The sequence below is a fragment of the Python bivittatus genome, unplaced genomic scaffold (assembly GCF_059951505.1).
Source record: "Python bivittatus isolate LINGU-HERP-01145 unplaced genomic scaffold, Pbiv_v1 ctg000590_np1212, whole genome shotgun sequence".
Lineage (NCBI taxonomy): Eukaryota > Metazoa > Chordata > Lepidosauria > Squamata > Pythonidae > Python > Python bivittatus.
This window is the reverse complement of record NW_028277086.1, coordinates 13393203-13420000: the sequence shown is the minus strand read 5'-3', so window position 1 is coordinate 13420000 and position 26798 is coordinate 13393203. Positions and strand designations below refer to the sequence as shown.

The 26798-nt window shown below is 39.8% G+C and overlaps 2 protein-coding genes across 6 annotated transcripts in view; one reads left to right on the top strand and one right to left on the bottom strand.

Annotated features, from left to right (window-relative positions):
- The window catches only part of MRPL13 (mitochondrial ribosomal protein L13), a 36342-nt gene extending 33954 nt beyond the window's left edge, over positions 1–2388 (bottom strand). For 3 of the 4 annotated variants that reach the window (XM_088149014.1, XM_088149016.1, XM_007440843.3), the window contains exons 1-3: positions 2300–2388; positions 1346–1469; positions 156–249 (exon numbers count right to left, since the gene is read on the bottom strand). In XM_088149014.1, the coding sequence (XP_088005140.1) occupies positions 156–249; positions 1346–1469; positions 2300–2326 (245 nt within the window). In that variant the 5' untranslated portion in view covers positions 2327–2388. Of the gene's footprint in view, positions 1–155; positions 250–1345; positions 1470–2115; positions 2271–2299 lie in introns of those variants that run through there. The other variant, XM_088149015.1, reaches the window with a different exon arrangement.
- The window catches only part of MTBP (MDM2 binding protein), a 32210-nt gene continuing 7769 nt past the window's right edge, over positions 2358–26798 (top strand). Inside the window, exons 1-17 of one of the 2 annotated variants that reach the window (XM_007440844.3) lie at positions 2358–2545; positions 4064–4144; positions 4945–5018; positions 5101–5246; positions 7124–7182; positions 9176–9320; positions 11842–11959; positions 12828–12968; positions 14301–14395; positions 15252–15324; positions 16236–16353; positions 18885–19058; positions 21014–21124; positions 22077–22241; positions 22894–22987; positions 23069–23203; positions 26211–26303. In XM_007440844.3, the coding sequence (XP_007440906.2) occupies positions 2374–2545; positions 4064–4144; positions 4945–5018; positions 5101–5246; positions 7124–7182; positions 9176–9320; positions 11842–11959; positions 12828–12968; positions 14301–14395; positions 15252–15324; positions 16236–16353; positions 18885–19058; positions 21014–21124; positions 22077–22241; positions 22894–22987; positions 23069–23203; positions 26211–26303 (1994 nt within the window). In that variant the 5' untranslated portion in view covers positions 2358–2373. Of the gene's footprint in view, positions 2546–4063; positions 4145–4944; positions 5019–5100; positions 5247–5558; positions 5609–7123; positions 7183–9175; positions 9321–11841; positions 11960–12827; positions 12969–14300; positions 14396–15251; positions 15325–16235; positions 16354–18884; positions 19059–21013; positions 21125–22076; positions 22242–22893; positions 22988–23068; positions 23204–26210; positions 26304–26798 lie in introns of those variants that run through there. The other variant, XM_088149008.1, reaches the window with a different exon arrangement.

Here is a 26798-nt window from a genome sequence, read left to right as displayed (position 1 = left end):
TTCTCCACATCATGCATATGTATTTTATACCTTTCAAACAACTTTTTTTTTACTTAAAAGACTCCAAACTATAAAAGCAATGTCAAAGGTAATTTACAATACTGTTATGCTTTGGAAACATTCAGTTTATATATTTAGGATTATGGAAAGCTTACCCAGTATGTGATGAGTACACCTTCTGCTCCCATTTGTTGCCAGAAAAAGCAATATGCCTTGTGTTAATTATGACGACATGATCTCCAAGGTCACCTAATTATTTTTTAAAAATATTTCTCAGTTAATAAGATTACCTCTGATCAAAAAATCTGATTGTATAGAGCAGTGTTTCTCAACCTTGGCAACTTTAAGATGTGTGGACTTCAACTCCCAGAATTCTCCAGCAAGCCATGAATTCTGGGAGTTGAAGTCCACACATCTTACAGTTGCTAGGGTATAGAGTGACAATATTAAGTGGCCCCAACAGAGAATGATTCAAATCCTAAACATGGAAGCATTCATTATAATAAAATTCATTTGCAAGTAAATCAAATAGCTAGCAAATAAAGCCACTGCTATCTGCAGTAGGATGTGCAATGTATTGTCCAAAACTATACAACCTTTGAGACACATATATGGGGTTGAATTTTGATCTAAAAAAATCTGAAGATATGAAAGAAAGGTTTCAGTTCACCAACACCGGTACCTGCAAATCATGTTTAGTTTCCTACAGAATATTTATGTATGCTAATGTTCAGCAGGCTTTCCATTAAAAGTAATCCCAAACTTGAATACAGTAGAACCAATAAAACCACACAAAGTTAAAATCATTCAAATACAAAGTTAAACAAAACAATAGTAAAATACTACTGAAAAAGCTCATTAGATGTCCTTGGGAACATTTCAAGAGCCTAAGTGACCAGGTAGATCATTAGTTGATGCCAAAATCCAATTAAATCTGGAGTCCACCTTAATGGGATTGTGCACATATTATTTCACCCCAGATACTCTGTGTGATCTTGCATGAAATCTCAAATGAATATTGAAATCTCCAAATTATTATTTTTAAAATAAAAACAAAATAATTCTGGTGTCAGAAATCTTTTCAGATTCCATTGCTAATAACCATTGTTATATATTCAACAAACCACCTACTCATTTTGTTGTTAAAGTTTAAACCATGGTGTAAAACAATATCTGAAGAACTCACTTTGTTGTTGCAGTTGAGTAAAAAATTGCTGCAAGTCCCCAGATACTTAGTAGATCTAGTTCCAACTTTGTTTATCTTCACCCCCCGCCCCAAATTTAGAACATGAAAATAAATCAATACTGATGTAATAAACTTGTTTCAGTGCAGAGCAAAACTTACTCAGTGCATGGTATATTGGCTTATGCTTTCCCTCCAGTCGGATACTTGCAACGGCCGCAAGCTTTCCGGGTGGCTGCATCCATCCATCTAAAAGGTACCAGGATCGAGCAAATGTGGCCCATTGCTTAAAGAAATAATACATGTGTAATTAAACAAAGTTTGCTAGCACAATAAAGCATCTTTTGTCTCACTTGACAAGATAGTACGAATGATGCTTTGTCAATTAAAAGAGTAAAGCTCTACTCCTGGAAGCTGTTTTCTCGGCTTCCCAGTTTAGCCTACAACCCAAATTTGTGAAGGATTGGGCTACCAGGGTGCAATCCTATACCCTTCCTTAGTAGGTAGTAAGTACACCTGAAATTAGTGGCCCTTAAGTAATACTGCTGTAATAATAATTTAAATGCTGTCTGACTCCCAACAAGAACAGTGGAGGTCTAACAGCCCCCAAAGGATTACCAAAATCCTCACACAACCCAAGTTTTCCTAAATTCAGTCCATATGACTCGTCCATTAGTTAGTCTTTATTATTACTACTTATTTAAATTTATTTGTTGCTCCCAAAGTGATGAGTCATTTATTCCAGCTACATAGTCAAAGTCCAGCTGCCGGGTTTCACTGCTTTAAACCGGTGTTTCCAAACCTCTTAGAGCGGCTGAGGTTGGGAAACACTGCTTTAAGCCGCCCAGAAGCTCCTTCTATTAACTCCAGACTCTCACGTGTCTTTAGAAACCACCCGGCCACCCGTTACTCTTTACCAGACCTTTACTTACACCCCTTAAGCGACAGGCCCAACGCCTCCAAGACGATTCTAGGCGGAGTATCTCGGCGCGGAGGAAGCCTGCCAGGCCGGCCAGCCTACCCTCCCGGCCTTTTCAATCCCTATGGCGCCTCCTTCCACCCCTTCCGAGGCGGGCTTCCTCGGGAGCCTGCCCGGCCGGAGGAAGGCGCCCTTACCTGCGCAGCCTTGGTGAAGCTCGCCATGTTTTCCGCCGCGCGAGCGGAAGCGGTGGGCGCCCGCGACCATAGAGATGAGCGGCGGTCGCGGCGCCTTTAGCGGAAGCGGAAGGGCAGCCGAGGCGGGAAGCCTCGCGAGGGGCGGCGCGGGAGTTTCAAGCGCCGCGGCGGCGGCGATGGACCGGTATCTCCTCTTTCTGAGCTGGCGGGTCCGGCGCGGCGAGACGGGTCCTGGAGGCCTTTCAGGTGCCGTTTCAGGGAAAAGCTTTCGCGCTTAGGGCGGGTGGCTCCCTCTTTCACTCTTACTGGCTTCAGGGACACGTCCGTGGCTTTTTTCGGAAGCGCGTTGCTGCCGCTGGCCCCGTTGGGGATTCGCTCCGCCTGCCTAGCCTGGGATCTCCTGGTGGTCTCCCATCCAAGAACCGCTTAGTTTTTGGAGAAGGTCGGTTAGTGCTGCCAACTAGCCGGACCTGAGGGGTTTGCAGGGCGGCCTCTGGCCCTTCCCTGTTCGATTCCTAGGAACCTGCGTCTGTTTACCTCAGCCTTCTCAGCAGGGCGCCTTCCTAGATGTCTTGGATTGCAGTTACTAGAATGCCAGTTATCCCCTCTCCATCTATAAAACTGGAAAAAAAATAAGTCTATAATCTTACACTGAGAGCAGAGAAAATCAAACCCTTCTGTTCATCTGTATTGCAGTTACTAGTGGATGACTATGGAGGGGTGACTGGAATAATGCTTCTGTGCTGCCTACAGAACTTGAAATACCGCCCCCCCCACTCCCCGCGATCCTAAAATGCTGAGAGGATCGACTATTTGATAGTTAGGAGATCGGTTTTTTCCTACCTGGCTTTTTTTCTTGTTTAAACCAGTAGCCCTGTTCCCACATCACAGTAAACTGAGTCACGGGGGGGGGGGGGGTTGTTTTAAGGAAACACTAAAAAAGCATTTATTGACTGAGTCAGCTAATCTTTCTTTTAACCCAAAGCAGACTTAAGTTAAACTAATGTAGTCCCATCAGTCATGTTGTAGGAAGATCTGAGTCCTGCCAATTGTCCCATTTTGCATACTTAGTTCTCCAAGGCAGTGGTCTCCACAGTGGGGTGCATGCACCCTGGAGGGTGTAAGACTATCCCCTGCAGTGCAGGAAGAAAATATTAGAATGTCTATTTTTATAGTTAGCCTTTTTCATTCTTTTATTTCTACTTTGTGGGTATGTTTTACAATGGATGTAATATGTTAGTACGGAAGTAAGTACATGGGTATGATTTATAAAGATGTTAACAAATTACACATATGCCTTGCTGGTGGGAAAGGGGCTCCTGAGGACTTATAGCCTTGCCATTACAGTATATTCCTAGAAAAAATGGGCAGAACTCTAGAAACTCAAAACTGGTGACTCTTGAACCAGGTAGTGTGAGATTGTGTACTGCCAGAGCTATTGATGAAGAGATTTGACTGGGTTATGTATGTTGTGAGGACAGAGCCTATATCTAAATCCTCTTTCCAAGCTAGGGTTCATATTTGAGTGATTAGAACAGTCCTAAATAGCTTTAACATTATTACCATGAAAGCAAATAGGATGAGTTGACCGGGCATATGTACAAACCTGCAGCATGCTCCAAAGAAGAAAATTAATTTTATAATGAGTCATATTAAGATTGAGGCTATAAAAAACACTGGAATGCATGGTGCTGTAGATTTAAGATTAGACTACATAGCCTTGTTTCCATGATTTTTCAATAAACTCAATTATGTGTTTTTCAGGTTTGACAGCTGAAAATATTTTTAACTTGCTAGAAATAAATTGCAATCCCTCTCTAAATGCAACATTTGAAAATTTCCCAGGTAAGTGAAGCCCTTTTAAAGCAAATTACATTTTGCCTAGCATAGTGGGTGAACTCAAACTGTTGAGGACATAGAGAGACTGAATATCTGCAAACTTTGGTGCTTGTGAACTTGCTAGAAATATCTCATTGTTTGCTGTGAAAGGCAGAGTAATCTTACTAGTTTTCGACATTTTCAAGACTCTGTTTCAGATACAGGGTTTTCAGGAACATTTTGGCTCTGCAATTTATGAAATGTCAGTTGGTTATCCTATCTTGTGTTCAGGAATGCAAGGTGGTGTGCGTAGTATTCTCTCTTCCCATTTTATCTCCCCCACCACAACAGCAACTATGTGAAATAAGTTGAACTGAGAGAGTGTGACTGACTCAAAGTCACCCAGTGAGTTTCTGTTGCTAGGGTGGATTGAACCTGAATATCTCTGGTCATGGTCCAACACCTTAACCATTAAATCACTAGCTCTCTTACCACAATGCAGGCAATTGTAGGTGCAGCATACAATACAAAGTCAGAAAATCAAACACCAAAAGAAAAACAACCAGCTAACTTTTTCATGTGTGATGGAGAGGAAAGAAAGCACAGTTAATTACTGAACTTACTTGAAATTGCACTTTGACTTTGCTATCACTATACTGATTTTAAGTTTTTAGAGAAAGAACGGCTTTTATTTCTTGTATGCTATTTTAGTTCTTAAGAGCTACTGAAATCACTGTACTTCATGAAGCGTGTTTTCATGAAGAAAACGAAGCCTCTATTTAACTTTCTAAAATGCATTGTAACATGTATATTACTTCTCCTTTTAGCATGTTCTCTTACTGGGATTCCATATGTGAAAGAATGGTATTTTGCAATTCAGTCAATATGTGGATTTTCCCAGGTGAGTCACTGGAGACGCAGAATTATCCAAAACATTAGTCTGACTTGGTCAACCCTTACAGAATTTTCTTGTAATTGAATAGTTTTGTAGTACTGACTGGGAGGACATCAATTTTGATGAAGAGACAGATCAAAGCAAAAGCTCTATTCGAAGAAAGATTGAAGAATACCTTGATGATCAGAATGTTGAGGAAGAAGATAATAGTTGGGAATCTGTATCACTCATTGAGTAAGTTGATCCACTGGGTCTATTAATATGTTGGAAAATATATCTGAGAATATAGTTTCTGAACATAGAAAAGGGGCTGAATTAGAACTGTGGAAGTTGACACAAATGCTGTCATTCACTTCAGTGTATTGCTCATCTCTTATCAGCTGGGTTCATAGTGCATAGTGATAAGATTTCTGTTGTGCATTTGCTGCTTCCCAGGAACCTATACCTGCCATGAAACGCAATCATTTTGCCCACTACAGAAATGGGATTGGGATATTTACCAGGAAAGGACAAAGTGGACATGGCAGCTTGCCTGAATGCTGTGCGGGGGAGGGGGGAACAGAAAATTAACTGATGCTGAGGTGTCAGGAGAAAAGGTATGTTGATCTGGATAAGATGTACTCTTTGTCTCATTAGCTTGAAGAATGGTTGTAAAAGTGTTTCAGAATGCTGGGCTTTATCCATTTACCATCTGAGAACATTACTCACGATACAGTTGCTGGGCATTCAGAATGAATCAGCAGATCATTCAAATAGAGATATTTGTATGTGTCAAATTATAAATTGTCTTTCAGTCAGGTGGGCTCTCATGAAAATCACAACTTACATAAGCTGTTTAAAAATACCTTATAAGATGGTGAAGTGAGGCTAATTCTAATGGAACAACCTACTTACATTGTCAGAAAATGGGAGCCACATTTATTTATTTTATCACATATGTATGCTGCCTAATAGTAATGTTCTCTAGGTCTGATAGTATTGATAAAATACTAGCATGTAACAATCATAAACTAATGAATGGCCTCACCATGTAGTTATAAGGAATCATATATTGTCTTCTATTGAATGGTGATTAATATTTCTAACCAGAATCGTTTTAACTGTTGTCTCCCCCCCCGCTGCAAAAAAAAGAGAGAGAAAGAAAGCCAGAGAAATGCAGTATTTTTTTTTTCTGGAAAGTATATAACCTTATTACAAATTATTTTATTAACCAGAAGAAAACTGAATGAATCAAGAAAGTATACTATGTAATCATTGATCATTCACAAGCATGAAAGATATTTAAATCATGTTAGATATGACAGTGTGGGGCTATGGCATGGATGCTCACAGTATTCGTTTTGAATATGCATTGTGTCCGCAGTCTTATAAAAACCTTTACTATAAGTGAACTTTTAATGCTAACACAAGATGGAGCTAGTTAGTCTCTGAAACATACTACTTGCTTTTTTATATGCTATTGTAATCAAACTATTGTAAACCTGGAGTAAGCTGCTACTGAACAGACTGGGGCTTGCTTCTGATGAAAAATACAGTATTTCTGGTTATTATTATTTATTTAAATTTATTGGCCGCCCGACTCCAATGGACTCGGGTTAAATTCTTATTTGCAAAGTGGTAATAGTTCAGCTTGTGACCGAGGCTGTGATGTAGAGGATGAAAGAGAAAAAATGCTGGATCAGACCTAGAGGTTGGATGCTTATCTGCGTGATGCTTGGTCATGTGCAGGACCTGCTTTATGGTCCCTTTTTTGAGGGAGAAATCACATTATTTTCATAAGGTCAGCCATTGGCTTGGCTTGGCTTGGGTCAGGTCAAGATGGACCTTTGAATGCATGGGGGAAAGTAAGTATTCTGCTACTTCCTAAGAAAGAAGAGGTAGAAGGAGAATAGCTGATTTAGCAGGAAATTCTTGATGCTGATAAATTCGCTAGTCAAAACTTTGATGGCAGGTATTTCATTTGAAGTAATTCATTTTTTTCTTTTTTCTATATGCAAATATAATGCTTCACAATTTTGATACTTGAATTGTGTAAAGCACTAAACATTTTAAAGCATTTTATTCTTGAATGAGAGTAATTTTTTTTCCTATTTTTCATTCTTATATTTCAGTCTTTATGAAGAAGCTGCAGAGAGCATACATCTTTTAGCAGATAAACTTCCTGCTCCTGGTAATATGACCATTTTGGAAACAAAGTATTTTTGTGACAAAATCATTTTGCTTTTCAATGGCCTTTGAGGCAGTTAGTCTGACTTCTGCATATAATATGTTCTGGTAAATAGCTTGGCACACAAGGATACCTTACAGGCAATTCTAAATTATATAGCGAAAATCTGGAAGGATGGCCTTTCTAGAAGAAGTTATTTAATAGCATGCAAGTTTGGTAATGTAAAGGAATAAAACATATTCCGTACCAAAGGCAGTGATGCAATTAAATTAACAGTAGAGGAAAGGATTTTGTTTATTTATTTGATTTTTGTCCTGGCTTTGTTTTTGCTCAGTTCAAGACAGTGTATGTATATACCTAATGCTCCCACTTCTGTGTCCCCCACAACAACAACCCTGTGAGGTGGATTGGGCTGAAAGAGAGGGACTGGCCCAGAGTTGCCCAGCCAGCTTCTGTGCCTGAGGGAGGACTAGAACTCAGTCTCCTGGTTTCTAGTCCAGCACCTTAGCCACTACACCAAATTGGCTCTGGGTATATGTATTGTTGAATATGGAGCTGCCCTTGAAGACCACCCAGAAGCATCTGATCCAGAATGGGCAGTGATGGGCATGCCTTGGTATACCCATGTAGCACCTCCGCTTTGCAAGCTGCACTGACTGCAAGTTTGCTCCTGGGTATGATTCAAGGTGCTTGTTGTTACCTATAAAGCCCTGCATGGCATAAGGCCTGGTTGCTTGAGGGAGCACCTATCACCCTAGCATCCGCCCAGCCAATTCAATCTGGTAGGGTTGTCACGCTCCAGGTTCCTTCAGTTAAATGGTGCCATCTATTGGGATCCTGGAAGTGTGCCTTCTTTGTAGCAGTGGCTGACCTTTGGAATGAGGTTCCCCCCGAGGTCCGGATGGCCCCCACTCTGCTGCTGTTTAGTAGAGCCGTGAAGACCTGACTCTTCACCCAGGCCTTTGGCAAGGAGTGAAATGCCCTTGGATTGTGTGGGTTTCTTTCTTTCCTTCTTTTTTATTCCTGTCTGGTTCTTGTCATCTTTGCCATCTTTTATTCTTTATTTTTGTTTCTTATTATATATATATATTTAAATGTTTTTACTTGTGAGCCGCCAGGAGTCACTGTGAGTCAGGCAGCATTTAGATTTAATAAATATGTATTACCAAAAATGGAAAAACAAAACCCAAGAAAGGGATGGAAAAAGGCAAGAATGAGTGAAAATGAATACAATGTAGAGGTACAATATGTGAGGTAGAGTTTGAGATTAGCTAGATGTATATCCATGTGCATGTTAAGTGTTAGCTGTCAACTATAAAGCAGTTATGTTATTGATGTTATAAAGGCAGAGATGACAGGGAAGATTCAGAGTAACTTTAACAGCCATAATCATTTTCTTGAGAGTCTGCAAGTGGGTGTTTGGGAGACGCTGCCAAGGTTTCAGTCAATTTTGATAAATCTTATACTTAAATTATTTGGTGGAAGGTATTCGTTTATTATTCCATTTTGTCTTGTTGTTAAGTACTTTTTGTTAAGTACTTGTTTTGGTGGAAGTCAGCAGGGGACTTGACCAGATAACGGAGAACCAATTCTTCGGTTCCATAGATGGCCTATCTTTCTAAATCCATCCCAGACTGGGCTCTGCAAGGATAATTGTCACTTTTGAGTGTGCTAACAAAGATCTGAAAGACTGAATTGTTCCTCCTTTTTCCTTCCTCTGTCCTCATCAGTCCTGAGACAGGTCATATGAAAATCCCTCTGGGCTTATCGCAACAGTTTTCCTATATTTTAAGCCATGAATTAAGTGGGTCTTACCAGGTCCTGTCAGCCTGATATGTTGTCCCTCCTTTCCAGTAGTTTCCACTGAAGAAAATACCTGCATGGTTGAATCTGCTGCTGAATAAAAGAGGAGTCCAGTGTTCAATTTCCTGCCCCTACAAAAGGCAAATACTGAAATGTCTGTCTTGTTTAACTTCTGTGATAATTACTTCTGCAGGAAAAGCAATAGTCGATGTTCTACTGCAGTCTTCAGAAACAGATGCCCCTCAGTTAAAAGACTGCTTACCTGTCATTGGTGCTCTAAAACACCTAAGAGAATGGCATGCAGCAAAAATCACTATTGTAGCAAACAAAAGCAAAATGTGAGTAGTGTCATTTAAATTCTTCAAATAAGATAATTGACAGAGGATCATTTCGGGATAGTATTTCAGCTTCAAGTGAGATGCTAAAGGCTACAAAGAAGAGACAAAGAAATACATAATATGAGGATAAAAACAAAATTTCAGTTTTAATTTCATTACAGTCAAATTAACTAAATGCCATTAATGTGATTACTCTCTGTGCATTCCATGATTGGCACTTGTAACCTGAAAAAAATACAGTTTGGCAAAAATCATTCTTAGTGTTGCATCCAAAACTTTGGTGTCCTTGGGGTTTTCCGAGCTTAGTTGTTTTCTTGCAAATGTTTCATTACCCGGCTAGGTAACATCTTCAGTGCTAGAATGGGATGGGGTTTGCTCTCTGTTTATATACTGTGGCATGCCCTGCCAGTGTTGGTGGGGGTGGGGGTTTTGTTTTGTTTTATTTTTTGCCTCTGGTAGTTCCCTGATTAGGGTATTGTTTACTGCTTGATTGTATGTCTGGTGATAATCTTGGTGTTAATCTCTGCTTATGCTGGTGAGGAGATGTTCTGGTCTTTTGTTTTCCTTTCTATTGTCTCTTTTGAATAGTGTGTAGATGTTGTTTATCTCTATGTGCATGTTGATGGCTGCCTTGTCTGAATACCAAGCTTCCAAGAATTCTATCGCATTTTTGGATTTAGCTTGGTCTCAGATGCTGACAATTTCCCAGTTGAAACTATGGTTAGGTTTGTCCATGTGTTGTGAGATTAAGGAGTTTTCATCATGTCTTCTGGCTGCTAGTCGGTGTTCATGCATGCGCTCTGCAAGCCTTCTGCCTGTCTGTCCTACATAGTGGTTTTTATAGTCCTTACACTGTATGTTGTAGATGACTCCTGTTTTTTCTTCTTGGGCTACTGGGTCTTTTGGTTTGCTTAAGATGTTTTGGAGGGCTTTAGTTGGTTTGTGTGCTGCAGAGATGCCATGTGGTTGTAATAGTCTGTTGGTAGTTTCTGAGACATTTCTGATGTATGGCAGTGTGATCCTTTTCATAGCTTGTGTTGGTTGTGTTGTAGTAGGCACTTTTTGATAAGGTTGCGTGGATATCCGTTTTGTTGGAAGATGTTGTATAGGTGGTCTGTTTCCTTTTTCTGCTGTTCTGGGTTGCTGCAGTCCATTTGTGCTCATTTGAATAATGTTCTTACACAGCTCCTCTTGTGGGAGGTTGGGTTGTTACTTTGGTAATGGAGTACTTGATTAGTGTGGGTTGTCTTCCGATAGACTTGGGTTTCTAATTTCCTGTTGTTTCTTCTGCTGATGAGGATATCCAGGAAGGGTAGTGTGTTGTTGTTTTCTTCCTCTCTGGTGAATTTTATTCCTTTGAAGATGTTGATGGTTTCATGTGTCTTCTCTAGTTGTTCCTTTTTTATTATATCAAAGGTGCCATCTACATACTGGCTCCATACCTTAGGTTGTATGTGTGGAAACCCAAAACTTTGGAATCCACATGCATTTCTGGAGCCCCAGTATGAATCCCTTACTATTTTTGGCAGGCACTTTTGAAAACAAAATGCAAGAAAACCAAAATTGACCTATGTCCAAAGTATTAACAACTTGGCTCAAGGGAAGAACCATTTATTTAGAGTGTTTAAATGTCTGTTCTCAGCCTAGATTTATATTTGAACTGTATACATTAAATGCAAGTAGGTTGTCAGTGATATGAAATACATGTTTTAATGTCACAGTGGGCTGAGTAGGCAGGGGTGTCTTCTTGACCCATTTAGCTGTCATAGCAGTTAGGGAATCTTGAGCTAGATGCTTATGCTAATTTAAGTGAAAATTCAAAGATCTAAGATTAACTTTCGTTCTAAAAAAAAGACATATACATTCCAATGCTTCAGGTTATAGGCATTGGAATGAAAGCTTGTGGACGCAGATTTTTTTGTGTTATTCCTGAGACTTATCCAACATAACTTTGGCTGCTTTAAATTGCCCACCACTGCTTTATCCTAAATTTAAGTAGCATTATGCTTTCTAAAAGCCTTTCATTAAGCACAGTTTGCTAAATACGGGTGACGTCCTTTTGTGTCTGAAAAAGCTGTGTCATGACCTTTATTTTGGAAAAACTGGAAGACGTAAGCTGTTTTCACAATCATGGTGGCGCCAGTGTGGTTGGTGGTTAAGGTATTAGATTAGAATTGTGAAGACTCAGGTTCAAGAGGTGCTAAGCTGTTGAAATTCACTGGATGACTTTGGGCTAGTTTCTATCTCCCAGCCCGGTTTACCTTGCACAGAGGAGGGAGTTGCATACTGCCCTGAACTTCTGGAGGAAAGCGGGATACAAATCTAACAGGGTAACACTGATAAATAACTTTTTGAGTAAGATCTAAATCCTTTGCAACAGATAAATGACATTCCATAGCTGATATCTGTAATACTGTAGAATCATACTTAAGTGTCCTAAAAATTATATGAAGCATTAAGCTTGAAAGTTATAAAGATTTTAGTGAAAGCCACACAACTTACACACGTTTTCTTCTTACAGTACTTGGCAAAAATTTGCAGAATATCTTTCTGCTGATATCTTAGCTCCTGAAAACTTAAAAGACAGTATTGATTCAAGCGAATTGTGGAGAGGAAAGATCCAAATATGGGAACAAAAGGTATTGGTTTGAAACTTTCTTGGAGGAATGGTGGCATATTAAATTGCTGAAAAGTGTACACTAGATCTATATATGGAAATATTTATCCCCATAAAGAGATAAATAAAGAGAACTTTATGTTGCTGTAAGCATAGGCTTGGATTCTGCCTAAAGGAACCTTTGCCAGGAGCATGCCATCAAATGAGCTTCAGTCATGGGACATACTCTTTTTTTTCTTCTTCTCCTCACTCCTGCCATCAGTTGCAACACTTAAAAACTCTAGAGATTGAAGTTAAAGATCACTTTCTTCCAGTAAAAAGGTCATTAAGACCGAAGAGGCTTAATAAATGACTCCATTGGATAAGAACCCCTTTCACGCATGGAATAATTCTAAACAGAGTTACTTGTTCTATCCATAGTTTGTTGTTTTTGTCTGGGCAGCACAGTTTGCAGATCTGAAAAAGTTAATCCAGAGATTCTAACATGGATGAAAGGCAGGGAAGAAAGAGTGAAAGGAAGAGTTTCTTTTCACATTCACACAGCAAAAGATCTGAGTGGTGGGCTCAGATTAGAATATTGTGCATAAAAGAGGAAGGAAATAGGATTAGAAGGCAGGTTTCTAGCTATCTAATTTCCAGCCGTTTGGGAGAAGAAGACATTGTTGGGGTCAGCGTACTTGAGAACTTGCACCAGAAAATGATTGTGCTAACTTTAATAATGTAGGTAATATTTTAAATAGTTTTTCTTGGATGCATAAGTACTGTGTTTTTAAATTCCATTGGCTACATTTTAATTCCTCATTTTATGCAATAGCTTAGACTTCTTAAAAATGGGTGGAAAGGTAACACTTAAGAGTTTTATAGTTATTCTTTGCTTTTTTCCTCGCCAGTTTGGATCTGAAATTACATTTCCAGACTTTTGTATAAAAGGCACTGCATCTGGAAGATCGCTCAGCCCCTTCTGTTTAAATACTTTCTTTGCTGCTGATGAAAATAAACAGTCAAAGAATACCAGTATTCATTGTTCAGAGGTAATGCATGTGTTTGATCTATCTGAATTGCAATTCTTAGCTTTTTAGAAAGCAGATAAATCTAGGCCTGATTATGCTATAAAATAGAATATTACTTTTTAAAAACTTGAAAACAATATTCACCCAGAATTTTTTTAAAAAAAAATCTAGCTTTTTTATGGCCAAGTAAGAGTAAAATGCATGCGTGTAGAGGCACAGGATTTTAGAAATTAAAAATCTGTTTCACGGTGTCATCACCCTGCTTTAGAAATCCAGTTTCTTTGTTCTCCGGGAGCAACTCAAGGAAAAGGAAGAGAATTCCAACTCAGACTAAAACAGCAATTCTTTCTTGCATTTCTCAAGTCTTTTAGAATATGGGGGGACGTACATGTACACCTAGAACTTGTGGAAACATCTGTCTCGGTATAGATGGGATAATCTGCAGTTCTTTTTTTACTAGGATGCTCAGGGCAAAACACATCTCAGATTTCAGTTTAAGGAAACTGCATTTGAACACATAACAAATAGGCTGTTTGACACGAGTGTATGAGCTTTTAAACGAATGGAAGTTGCTCAGAATTTTATTATCAGGAATGTGGAATTTCTGGCTTGCAGGGGATCAGATGAGCTCCAAAGGCAAGCTGTCTCTTCTGTTTCTGTCTGCTGAGGAAAAGGAAGCATTTTTTTTCTCCTTGCGCAGAACATGGCTGGGAACAACAGGTTGCCTTCTGTGCCATTACGTCTAGCCTATTTCTGGGAGCTGGTGGGGCCAGTGGCAGGGCTCTCTCTCCCTGAAGCCTCACCCTTGATATCCAGCCTAACACGGGTATGGTAGGAAGGTAAACTTCATCCTAAACTTAACGCTTAGTTTTCATCTGGGATTTATATATACTTAATGTCACCATAAACATACACAGTCTCTTACAGGGTTATGCAGAGAAAATAGCTAGGGTCATTGCCCTAAAAATGTAGAATCTAAGAGAATCAAGGAGGAGACTAACAAAGATAAAACTTTAGAAAAGACAAAACTGTTGAAGAAATATCTCAGGTCAGTGTTGCTACTTATTCTTAGAATTTGGTTGTTATGAGGAACAAGGAACGAACTTTATTTTGCCCAATTAAACCTAATCTACATTGTATATTTTATCATCATTACCAGTTTTTCTTCATTGTGGCAGATCACCTCTGTTGAATCTTCCGAGTTTAAAATTTTGGGAGGCGTGCAAGGGGAAAGGAAGAGTGGAAAGCTCCTATCTGCAGACATTCCTATTTTTTCAGCCAGCACAAGTTCCGGTAGTGTGTGCTGGAATACATAAAATAATATCAAAATTACCTTTTAATACTTTTTTTCAGGTGTTCCATTATTATGGTCCTGCTTTAAAATTTGTACAGATGGTGCTGTTGTCTCACTTGCCAGCATGTTTAGTGTCAAACCTTCAGTTTGAGCTGTATCCTTTTGTGGCAGATGTCATTTGGTTTGATTTAGGAGTTTTAAGTCCCTGGACTAGGGAATTTCAGATACAGGAAATCTTTAGGGCAAGTAAAGTAAATACTCTCATAGATAGGCACTGTCATAAATGACAGCTTTAATGAATGATACAACTGTTGCTAACATTACTTTAATTTTTATAGAGACAATCATTCATTCTATAAATGCACAAGTTACTTCCACTGAATTCAGTGGGTTTATTTTCAAGTTAAGGTGCATAGCATTGTAGCTTTCAGTTAAATTCAGTCTTCTAAACTCCTGGACCTAGCAGAAAAAAAAAATTTATCACAAAATATTTTGGCAAAGTTGAATAGCAATATGGTCTTGGAAAGGCTTGGAAAATTTTTTCTTCTTGTTCGTTAAATTCTCCAACACTCAGGAATACTCTTAGACTGCCTAATCATCTCACCAGTAGTGAGGGTTGTTTGCCCATATTTGTATACACATGGATGTACACACAGTGCAGAAACACTTGCAAAATAGCAATATGTTATGATGCACAAAATAAAACAATATGTAACAGCTGTCACAGAAACACTAGTTGTAATAAGCATAAAGCATTAAGGATTGTGAAATTGAATTAGACCCGTTAGTCATCATCTAGCATTAATTACTTGCAGTTTCTGTACCATTGAAGGACTGGATTTAGTGATATATACTGAACAGCACCAAGAATTAGGGTGCTGTCAGACTATATGATCCATGTGGACTATGAATATATAAACAGTTCTGGAAAAAAAATTTTTTATAGCATTTACAAATGTTGACTGTTGCACTTCATGGCTGTGAAGGTGTGATTCCTTAACTTTGTCTAGGACCTTGGCTAAAACTGATGCTGAGAAGAAGTCTCTACTATTTTGGGATCAGCTTTCTTCTCTGCATGGAAAGGTAGATTGTGGCTTTTTACTAAAATTAAATTTAAGCAGGATGAAAGTTAGTAAAAATTAATTTGCATGTATTCCACAAAAGAATTCTTATTTCTAGGGTAAATTTGAGGACTGAGTACATTGATTTAAATTAAAATCATTAGTTTAACAATAGTAGTTTTGGAGTCTCTTAGAAGGATAATCAAACACTTCTTTTCCACGAACCATATCTTTAGCCTCCCTTCAAACAGTTTGTTTTTCAGGACATTATATCTGAGAAATATATGCTTGTACATTTCAAATAGTTTCTAATTTTCCCATGTGAGTTACTAGGAGGAACAAATCTTACTTTGATTTGGGTCTTGAATCAAAGCAACCAGCTTCTGATTTGGTCTGAGTAGAAATGGGTTATTGAAGGTCCTGAGCTGGGCTTGAAGTGATACCCGTCGTAGCCTTAACAAATTAGGATGTGAGGAAATGTAAGAATTGGAGTCAACATCTTCCTTGGTTACAGTTCCTGAGGACATCATTCTTTGTATCCTCACTACTGGTACCTGTGGAGAGTAAGGAGGATGATCTTTATGGACATATGCAAGAGCCATTTCCTAAGCAAGAGGGGCTGAAACATTTTTTAAGTCCAGAGAGATAATATTTGGAAGCAGCTCAGGCAGCCGCCCTGATTTACTGGGGGAAGAGATAGAGCCCAATCAGACTTGCAAGATTCTGTTATTACAGCCTATCTCAACAAAGTAGAGTTCTAGTCTTCCTGTGGAGTTGGTTTTCTGATCTGGCCTACCTAGTGGGGCTGACAGTATCTGGTGCACAGCTAGCTTTAGAGGAGCGTGATGGATTCAGCTTATACGTGGGGCAGTTTATATATCAGTATCTGAGAAGATTTACTCATAATCAGGTCTGTGTATGTTTTATCTGCAGGTAGGAGCTTTATTTGTATTGCCTTGCAGTGTAAGCCATATGTTGAATCCTGTACCCAGCCAGCTAAGTACAAAAAAATGGAAGGAATATATAGCTGAAAAACACAAAGTTGTCAGCAGTAAGTAAAGTTGTATTGTATCGTCGAAGGCTTTCACGGCCGGCATACGATGGCTGGTGTGGGTCTTCCAGGCTGTGTGGCCGTGGTCTTGAAATTTTGTTTCCTAACGTTTCGCCAGCACCTGTGACCGGCATCTTCAGAGAGCAGGAGCACAGACAGGAGCAGTTCTCTCTGTGCCCAGGGTGATGTGACCCTTCTGTGGGTATTTATAGAGATCTGGGGGGAGAAAGGGGGGATTGGGTGTGTGTGGGGGGGGTTGAGTTACTGAGTGGCTGCTTGTTTTGGTGTCAGCATCTGTGTGTATCGTCGAAGGCTTTCACGGCCAGCATATGATGGCTGGTGTGGGTCTTCCGGGCTGTGTGGCTGTGTTCTTGAAGTTTTGTTTTGTTACACACAGATGCTGACACCAAAACAAGCAGCCACTCAGTAACTCAACCCCCACCCCCAATCCCCCCCTTTCTCCCCCCCTCAGATCTCTATAAATACCCACAAAAGGGTCACATCATCCTGGGCACAGAGAGAACTGCTCCTGTCTGTCCTCCTGCACTCTGAAGATGCCGGTCACAGGTGCTGGCAAAACGTTAGGAAACAAAACTTCCAGAACACGGCCACACAGCCCGGAAGACCCACACCAGCCATAAAGTTGTATTGTTTGCACAATATGCCATTTTACCCCCATTTTAGTACATTGCCAGAAAGATCAAGAATGTTGGGATGGTACAGAAAACTGTGATTAAGAAGGACATCAACTGATCTCCCCTACTCTGCCTTCTTCCTGTATGGTCAGCGGAGAAGTTGGAAAGCTTGTGTCTCTGCTTTTGATCACCCTACTGCTAGCCATGCTGTACAAATCTGATAAACTGTGATGATCTTAACTTAGTTGGTTTCTGATCATTGTGGTTTGCAAAACTTCCTGGTTCAGACTAAAGTTAAGATTAACCACAATTCTGTATCTGAATTAACCAATTCTGTGATTAATGAAAAGCAGAAATGAAAGCTTCCAAACTCTACCTGGATCTGCCAGAAGAAATGTGTAATGATATGTGGGAAAGACCTTGGGAGACAAGGCCAAAAGAAGCTGCCTAGGGAATGGTTAGATAAGAGAGAGCATAGCCCACAGCTGGATAGTGGTGGGGCAAGAGGCTCAGAAGAGACCCTCCCTAGTTTTCCAGGCTGTAAAGGAGACAGTGGGAGAATTGTACTTTCAATCTTGCAAGATTCTGATTGATTGATTGATTATCCGCCCATCTCCCCCCAATGGGTGACTCTGGGCGGCTATAATGTAGCTTTATAATGAAGTAGAATTAGCTCATCTGGTTGTGTTTCCTGTCTGGTCTACCTAGTAAGGCTGACATCAGTCTTGCAAGTCTGAAAGTACAGTTCTCCCACTGTCTCCTTTACAGCCTGAGAAACTAGGGAGGGTCTCTTCTGAGCCTCTTGCCCCACCCACTATCCAGCTGCGGGCTATGCTGTCTCTTATCAGATTATTCCCTTGGCAGCATCTCTTGGCCCTGTCTCCCAAGGTCTTTCTCACATGCCATTATAAAATTGGAACATTAGGGAAAGCATTCAAATCCCACAGATTCCCCCATATTTTAGCATGATTTTATGTAGTGATTGCATTTATATCTCAATTTTTCTCTGAGACCTGAGAAGAATACAATGGAGGCCTTGTCTAATTATATCTTCATTGCAGCAACCCAGTGAAATAGGCTGGGCTGAAAGAAAGAGAATGGCCTAAAGGCACCCAGTGAACTCTGTGATCTAATAGAGACTTAATATTGAATCTCCCTGGTTCTAGCTCAGTACCTCAACCATCGCACCACTGGCTTTCTGCACATATTCTTTATGATGGGTGAATATAGTGGTGTCTAAACATCACAATCTGGTCTCAGTCTCACTTAGCAAACCAGAGTCAATTATTCATTTTCTGCCCACATATGCATTCTTGTTTGTCCTTTGCTCTGCATTTACATGGACATATTTGAACAGGAATTGCTCAGGTCAGAACATTACCTAGCAAAGAAAATCTGTGATAATGACTTTTATTTATTTCTATATTTTCTTATACATGTAATGCCAAATCTCATGGGTTTATTAGTTGAAATATCCTATGATCTATTTAGCTGTCCTGAGCACAGGAATAGTAGAACATACATTGTTAAAAAGAGCATAACAGAGAGAACTGTTTATTTCCCCACTCTACTGGTGGAAAAGATAATGTTCTAAGCATATTAATCTAAATCAGTCTTCTCAACTTGCTGCCTTCTAACCTGTGTTGGTTTACAATGGGTATAAGAATTGTTGTCCAGTATATTTGGAGAATATCAGATTGGGAAAACAATGATGCTAACTGTAAAGAAACTTTTTTTCAAAAAAATAGTTTGAACTTTAGATAACTCACTATTGAAAACTGGAATCCAGGCTACTTGAAGACTAGAATTCATGCTGATTTAATTTAGGCTTTTGGTATATGTTTATGAACAAATCACTTTTAGTTTTTGTAAATATTAAGATGTATTTTTCATTAGTTCCAGAAGTCGAACTTAAAGGAGAAACTTGCAATTATTATTTCTTGGTACAAGGCAATGGCTGTGGAAGATGTAAAGCAACAATAATCTATTCAGCCAGTCAGATCAATGGCTCTGTCACTCTTGCAGAAACTATAGGAAAGCTAACTACAGAAAAAGAAGAAACAGAAGCAGGTATATCTTTTGTATTTGAACTAAGAGGCAAAAATGTGTGATTTTCATTCCAGTAGGGCAAGTTTTAAGTTGAATAATTCCTTTTTTGTAAATACTAATTATTTACAAAATCACAGAAATCTAATCAGATCTGTGAGTTAAACACATTGATCATGAATAGCCTTATCTATTATCTTCTTTAACCAAATATCAAAACCAAAGTACAACTTTGTTCTGAGAGTTTATCTTATTTGACATTAAGATATATCTTGATTCACTCTTGATGGGACTGTCCAGTCATGACTGCATAGGTTAGACTTGTTCTTTCACTGTGTTCTCCAGGAAAGTAAGTCTCCACTCTAGGTCTTTACCAAGGGCTTGTTAAACTTGGGCAGACATTTTCTGGATCACCTCCCCCCTTTTTGTCTGTTTGTTTACAACATCTTGTATAGAGAAAACATACTTGCCCGCTTGCTTTGAAAACATAAGATAGTGTTTCTCAACCTTGGGAACTTGAAGATGTGTGGACTTCAACTCTCATAATCTTCAAGTTCCCAAGGTTAAGAAACACTGACATAAGAAGATGACTGTAGATCCATCTAGCTCAGTATTATTGATGCTGATTAGCATTGGCTCTCCAAGATCTCAGGAAAGAGTTCTTCCAGCTCTGCATACATGCAAAATATGTGCTAGACCAGTGAATTATGGCTATTATTATTGCTAACATCCCCCCTTTTTTAAGCACCAGCAAATTATGGGTATTATTATTGCTAACATCCCCCCTTTTTTAAGCACATCTGTTAGTACAGGTATCTGCATATCTGTTAGTGCAGGTAGTCCTCGCTTAACGACCATTCATTGACGGTTCAAAGTTACAGCAGTGCTGAATGAAGGGACTTACAACCCATGCCTGAAGTTACAGCCATTGCAGTGCCCCTGCAGTCACATCATCAACATTCGGGCACTTGGCAGCTCATCTGCACTTGCGACCATACCCATGCTTCAGCTCCCCACACCCGCCTATCTTTCCTCCCATTTATGCCCTTTTGGCTCCCTGCACTCCACGGCCCCTACCACCCTAGCTGACCTTCGCCATCTTCTTGCTCCCGCTGCTGACCAACGTGCCTGGCCTGGCTGTTTGCAAGGCACAAGGTTTTCTTCCCAAGAAAACCTTTCTTTCCTCGTGAGACCTGGGGAAGACAGCCTCACATGGCCAGCAGCTATCTTGTGAACGGCCAGGGTGGGCATGCCTCATCAGCAGCGGAAGCAAGAAGACAGCGGAGATCAGCTGGACCGGCAGAGCGCAGGGCAGCAGGGGCCTTAGAGTGCAGAATGTCAAGGATGACTGCCGCTGGACTGGGCTGGGGCAGGCTGGGGCTTCCAAGGGTGGCTGGGGCTCAGTGGTTTCTTGGTGTGCTGTGGCTCTGGGTGCAGGATGACCAAAAGGGAAGAGATGGAGGGGAATAGACAATTGGGGGAGTTGAAGGAGAGGTTGTCCCTTACCTTGGAAGAACTGAGGCTCGGGGCTGGTAGGGACCAAGCCCAGAATGGCTTGGATTGGGGTGGGTCCTTGACTAATGACTAGTGGAATTCAGTTAACGACAGCAACAGGGAGCCCCAGGATTGCTGCTGCTAAGCAATGTGGTCATGTGACATTGTGCTTTACAACTACATCGCTTAGCGATGGAAATTCCAGTCCCAATTACTGCCGTAACTCAAGGGCTACCTGTACTACAGATACTTTTCGGTTAATGAATCCAGTTTCCATTCAGAGGATATATGTCCTGAAGCCTCAATAAAATGTACATGGTACTCTCTACAAAGTCATCCAGTGTGTAGAGGTTGTCTTGAACCTAATTTCCCTGATCATAGTCTAATATTTTCTCTCTCAAGTAATTTATTTTGCTAAATTTTAGAATTTGATGTAATTTGATCACTTCATTTTTTTTTAATCATCCCTTCCCTTATCAACACAGGTTTCTTTGAAGAGTTTATCAAAGTTTTCCCACATTTTTATGGAGAACAGATTTTACAAAGAGAGAAGAAACTTGCTCATCTCCAAGCACTGACTTTGAATCACTGCCTGAGTGAGTACCACGGAACAGCTAGCTAGTAAACTGATAAACTAAAGTTATCTCAACTTGGAGTTTAATTTGACAGTGCTTGTTATTCAGACTTCCTCCTACATAATAGTGTATAAGAACTGCAGGCTTTAAAGATCACTTAAATCTAATTTCCTTTTTAAAAAGTTAATTATTTAACTAAATTTTACCACTCACAAGGTGTAGGTGAAGATATTGATTTTCTCTCCAATCTTTCCCAACATTGGGTAATTTAGCTCCAGGTTACCTGATTAGAGATAGTCCCATCCTACTTCTGCAGGCACTAAAAAACATATATATATATGTTTTTTATATACATACATACATACATACATACATATATATATATATATATATAAAAAAATAAAAATAAAAATAAAAATAAAAATGATAAATAAATTTCCTTCCAATATCTGATTTGAAGTAATTTGGATTTACCCTATATTTCTATTTTTAATTATTAACTACACTTTTCATTGCTTGGCGATAACAGCTGCCCAAGAGTTTGTTGAAATCCACATATCTTAAAGTTACTAAGGTTGAGAAACACTGCTTTAGGGAGATATGACAGTCCCATTCATTTTGCTTTGAGAATTCCTTCTTGAGTGGTGCCTTCTATTTTCCAGTCTGTAATGTTTGCTTTCTTCTAAACTTGTTCAGTAAATCAGGAAAACTGTTGAAAGAAAAGTATAACTTGGAGAAAATGTTTTGTGAATAGCCTGCTAAAATGATATGCACAAGTGTGTGTATCTAGCAAATTGCAAAGGCATTTCTCCATAAGCTTATATAAGTGATTGTATTTGTAGCCCTGTTTTTTTTAATAACAGGATGATGCAATAATTCAGTTCAGTGAAATAGCATTAATATACATCTTGGGTTCATAATAGCATATCAGTGACCCCTAAATTAAGCTGAGCTTTCGTTTTCTGTTTTACAGAGAGACAAGCATTTGCTGGGCAACTGCCAGTTGCTTTAAAGAATGAACTGAAAAATCTATTAACATACACTAGGGAACGCTTTCTAGAATTATGGAAGGTTAGCTATCCAAGTACTGTTTGTCCAGGAGCAATGACTAAAACTAGAGATCAGGAAGCCGTTTATGGTAGGCATCATTTTGTTACTTAATTAGAATCATTAGGATAAATATATAGATACATTGCCTATAAGTTAGACTGTTTTAATAAGTGAATATTCATATTGTATCCATTCAAATTTAATGCAGAATGCGAAGAAGAGAAATGGGAGGTGATTGAACTTTGGGGTTGATTAATGGAGGACTTGGGGTGGACAACTTTTTGTAGCAGGTAATACTATCAAGGTATTGGTGGATAGGACCACTGGTATTCCCCACCAAGAGAATGAGGAAGAAGATTGAAATAAGGATAAGAAAGAGCACAGGGCAAGACTTTGGTCTCTTTACAATTGTCTCATGTTATGTTGTGACTGTTCATTTTTGTTGCTACCACAAAGTATAACTGAAGCTAATAATACTTGCTGTTATAGTATGTAGGCAATAGGTATTCTAATTGTTGCAAAAAGTAAGAGGTTTGTAAATAATTGATTTTATTGAAGCTGGGTAGAAATATTCAAACTTTGGTCCACAAAACTTTTAATTACACAAAATGGGAAGCTAACACATTCTTTGCTGTGTCTGGATTAAAGCAGACGATGACTGTCCATAGATTTTGCAGTGGATTAAATGCTTGCCTTGACTTCTTGCCCTTCCTCTCACCCACTGTCCCAACCATTCTCAGAACTGGAGCTAAAAGGTTCAAATCCTTTGAAGTGGCCTGAAAGAAATGTCCTGCAGAACTTGGAAAATTCTGAAAAGATTAAGCAAAAAACAAGGTAAGCATTTACAGCTATGTGAAGGTGTGTAACTGTCATGTCAGTGTAGCTTTCCACTCATCTGTTTGATTTTCCTTTTAGAGTTTCTGAGCAGCTGTTGGGCCATAAAAATGGCCAGAAGGATTCAGCATTACTTGATGCTAGAGAGATGCTTAAGTACTTCACTGCAGAAGGACTGCCTATAGGAGATCTGCAGCCCTTGCACATTCCAAAGAGGTGCAGTAAGTCCTTGTCTTGCACATACAACCCTGGGTTCAGTTGACTCAGATGAGAATCCTAAGCACAAGTTCTGTTTCTGCACATTGGAATATGATTGCTTTTGGGAGCATTCACGTGTAGTTACTGATTATGTAAGCTCACAGTTTTCCAGCTGTGTGGTCTTTTGAAGCACCTCAAATAATTTAACAGATACTGGTTCTAACACCCATATTTGAAGTATCAGGGTCTTTTTTCAAGTTGCAAACTCCAACTTTATGTATTGCTCAGAAGGATATAGCAGCAGTACAAATGCAGATGAGAAATTCAGAATGATTTATTAAAATGAGTTTTGTTTTACCCTGCATTATTACAGAAACCTTTGAACCAACACTGAAATATAGTTATAATCTTGATAGACCTTAATGAAGACTGATAACAAGGGATTCCTTCAGATGAGTCTTAAAACCTGGTTGGAGCATTGGAGTTGGGGTGGGGCTTGGCCCCTCCTTCCTTCCTTACATGCAGTTTCCCTTTCACGTTATTGCTCACAACTAATAGTGTGTCCTCTGACATTGACAACAGAATTTCAGACCATCTGCTCAGAGGATTAAAGCTAATCATAGTTTGCAAATACACATTATGGCAAACTACAATTACTTTTAGGAACTAATCTAGAAAATTGAGGGTGGAGGATATTGTTCATACTGTCTGATCTAAGCCAATTTTTTTTAATGAATGGGAATGAAAGCTGTTTTTGGAATGTCAGCCAAGTTGTCTTGTTTTGATTAACCAGTGACAGCATATGTATAAACTGTACTTTTAAAAAGCAACAAAATATTCTACCAAGACAAAGAGAATTCTGTTACTTGAATATATATTTGATTATTGGTGCAATTCCTATAACTCTCCATTGTTATTGCTTCTAATAATGGAGAGTTATATAGGACTATGTATGGCACTGAAACCTAGAATTTCTAGATGACTTCTGAAATTTTACAAGGAATTGGACTTGAAAGTACAACAGTGTACAGAGCAGAGATTCTCAGTACAATCTATGTCATAGCTAGCTTATTTCGCAGCTAGTGTTGTATGATTGTGGAGAAGTAGAGCCCTTGTTGCTATTCCTGAAGTCATCACTAGAAGGGAAATTAGTACCAGGTCAGTTCAGCAAGTGGTAGCAGTTAATCAACTTTGGCCAGTCTTGGAAGCTAAACAATGTGGGGCCACCATCCACAATTGTTAGATTAGGAAGCTAAAAATAAATCCAGACATAATCTGGCTATGTTTGCTCCAGAGCTGCCTCTAGAGAGGGTGGCACTTCTGAAAGAGGAGCTCTGCAATTTGGGTGTCCTCCTGGACCCATGCATACTGTGTGATATGCAGCTGGAGTCATGGCTAGGAGGCCTTTGCCCAGCTTCAGCTGGTGCACAGTTGTGGCCTTGTGTTAAGCAGAAGAACTTGGCAATCATGTCCTCATCCCACCACCCATATTGGAGTACTGCAGTGCATTCTACCATTGAAGACTATTACTTAGAAACTGCAATTGGTGTAATGTATTGATGGGAGAGACCTGTTATAGGTAGTCCTTGAGTTACGACCATTCGTTCACAGACCATTTGAAGTTATGGCTGTGCTGAACGAAGGTCCTTATGACTGGTCCTCGAAGTTCTGGCTCTTGCAGCATCCCCACAGTCCTGTGAACAAAATTTGGGAGCCTGGCAACCAGCCCACTTATGACAAGTTGCAGTGTCCCACGGTCATGTGATTGCCATTTGCACCCTTCCCAGCTGTCTTCCCCCAAGCAAAGTCAAGGGAAAGCCAGCAAGGAAGGTCACAAGTTGCTGGAGTAAGTCTCCCCCACCCCTGGCCTTTCACTCACACGCACCAAGCTCTCCTTCCCTGGCCTCCCTGCATTTGCACACACATGCATGCGCTCCACATCCTCTTTCCCTGGCCTCCCTGCACTTCCATACATATACACATGTACCCCACGCACTTTCCATGGCTTCCCTTAGATGCACTCACCCCATGCCCTCTTTCCTTGGCCTCCCTGTGATCGCATGCCCCCTGCACCCTAATTCCCTGGCCTTTCTGAGCTTGCGCTGCACTGAGCACCCCCTCCCCCAACTTGCGTGCAGCTTGTGCCAGGCCTCCCAGGGCCTTCTCCACCCCCCTACAGCATCCCCGCATTCCTTACCTGGGACTCCATCCACTTCCCGCTTAACGACCTGCGAGTCTTGGGTTACAACAACAACCGGACTACCTGGATTGCCGTCGCTAAGGAATGCAGTCACGTAACATTGTACTTTACAGCTGCATCGCTTAGTGACAGCGATCCTGGTCCCAATTGCAGTTGTAACTCAAGGACTACCTGTACAGCCATATTACATTTATACTGCAGGTGTTGTTTTGGTTTCCAGTAAGCTTCTGAGTACAGTTCGGTGCTGTTTGGCTTTAAAGCCTGAATATTCGGCTGCTAGGTACTTGCAAGACCCCCTTCTCCAGGCAGAACCAATTTGTCTAATACAGTTGTCCCAGATGAAGATGCTATGGATTCTTACACCATAGGAGGTGAACTTGATGATGGCTTGGGATGGGTGGGAGTTGTCACACCCTATGGGATAGCTTCCACCTGAGGCTATATGATGATTCACTTGATTAAGTGGTCAAGATGAAGTTATTACAAAGGGTCTTTCAAAGTTGTGGTTGCCTTACTTTGGATGGTTCTATTTGATTATTGTAATTATAGTGGCAATTTTATTTTTATTATATTTTTCATCTTTCGTTTATCAATGTTATATGCTTTAACTACCAGGAGTCCTTGGATCCTGATGGTATATAAATGAGAGAAATACATAAAAAATAAAATGAACATGCTGCAAATCAGATGAGCTTCAAATGTGTAGTTTTCATAATATGCTGCTAATGAGAGTGATTGTTCCAATTCATATTGTAAAAATGTATTTTTTTTCCTACAAGGAAGTAATAACTCTGATTTCAGGTGAATTCTCTATGCTTTTTTCAGTGACAGTGCTTTTTTGACACCTGAATTGACACCTCGAAAACTGAGAGCTTTGCCTTTTGAAAAAGCTGCTGGCTGCCATTACCATGGTCTTGAGTAAGAACTATTTTCCCAGCCCCTCTCATTCAGTACAAATCAAGTTTTGGAAAATATTTAAACATTAGCGTACAATATGTGCATGTACCAGTTCTTTTCACATTTGGTGATCTGTTGCTTGAAATCAAAAGGTAATGTCTTGATTTGAATACATGCGTTTATAAAGGCAAAGACCAAACATGTTCTGACAGTGCTGTCAGTTGAAAGTAAAGCTGTTAAGCTTGTAGTTTATTTGATTTAATGTTTTTTTATGGCAAAATAGAAGTAGGAAGAAGAAACTTGGCAGGTCCCTATTCTTCCTAACTTCTAAATAAATAAACCAGAGTTTCTTAACCTTGGCAGCTTGAAGATGTGTGGACTTCAACTCCCAAAATTCTTCAAGTTGCCAAGGTTGAGAAACACTGCCCCAGGGATTCAGGAATAGCTAGTCTGAGTTCTTTTCTAATACTTTCCCGCCCCCTGGACCAAACACTTCTTCTGCACCCGTTATTGTTC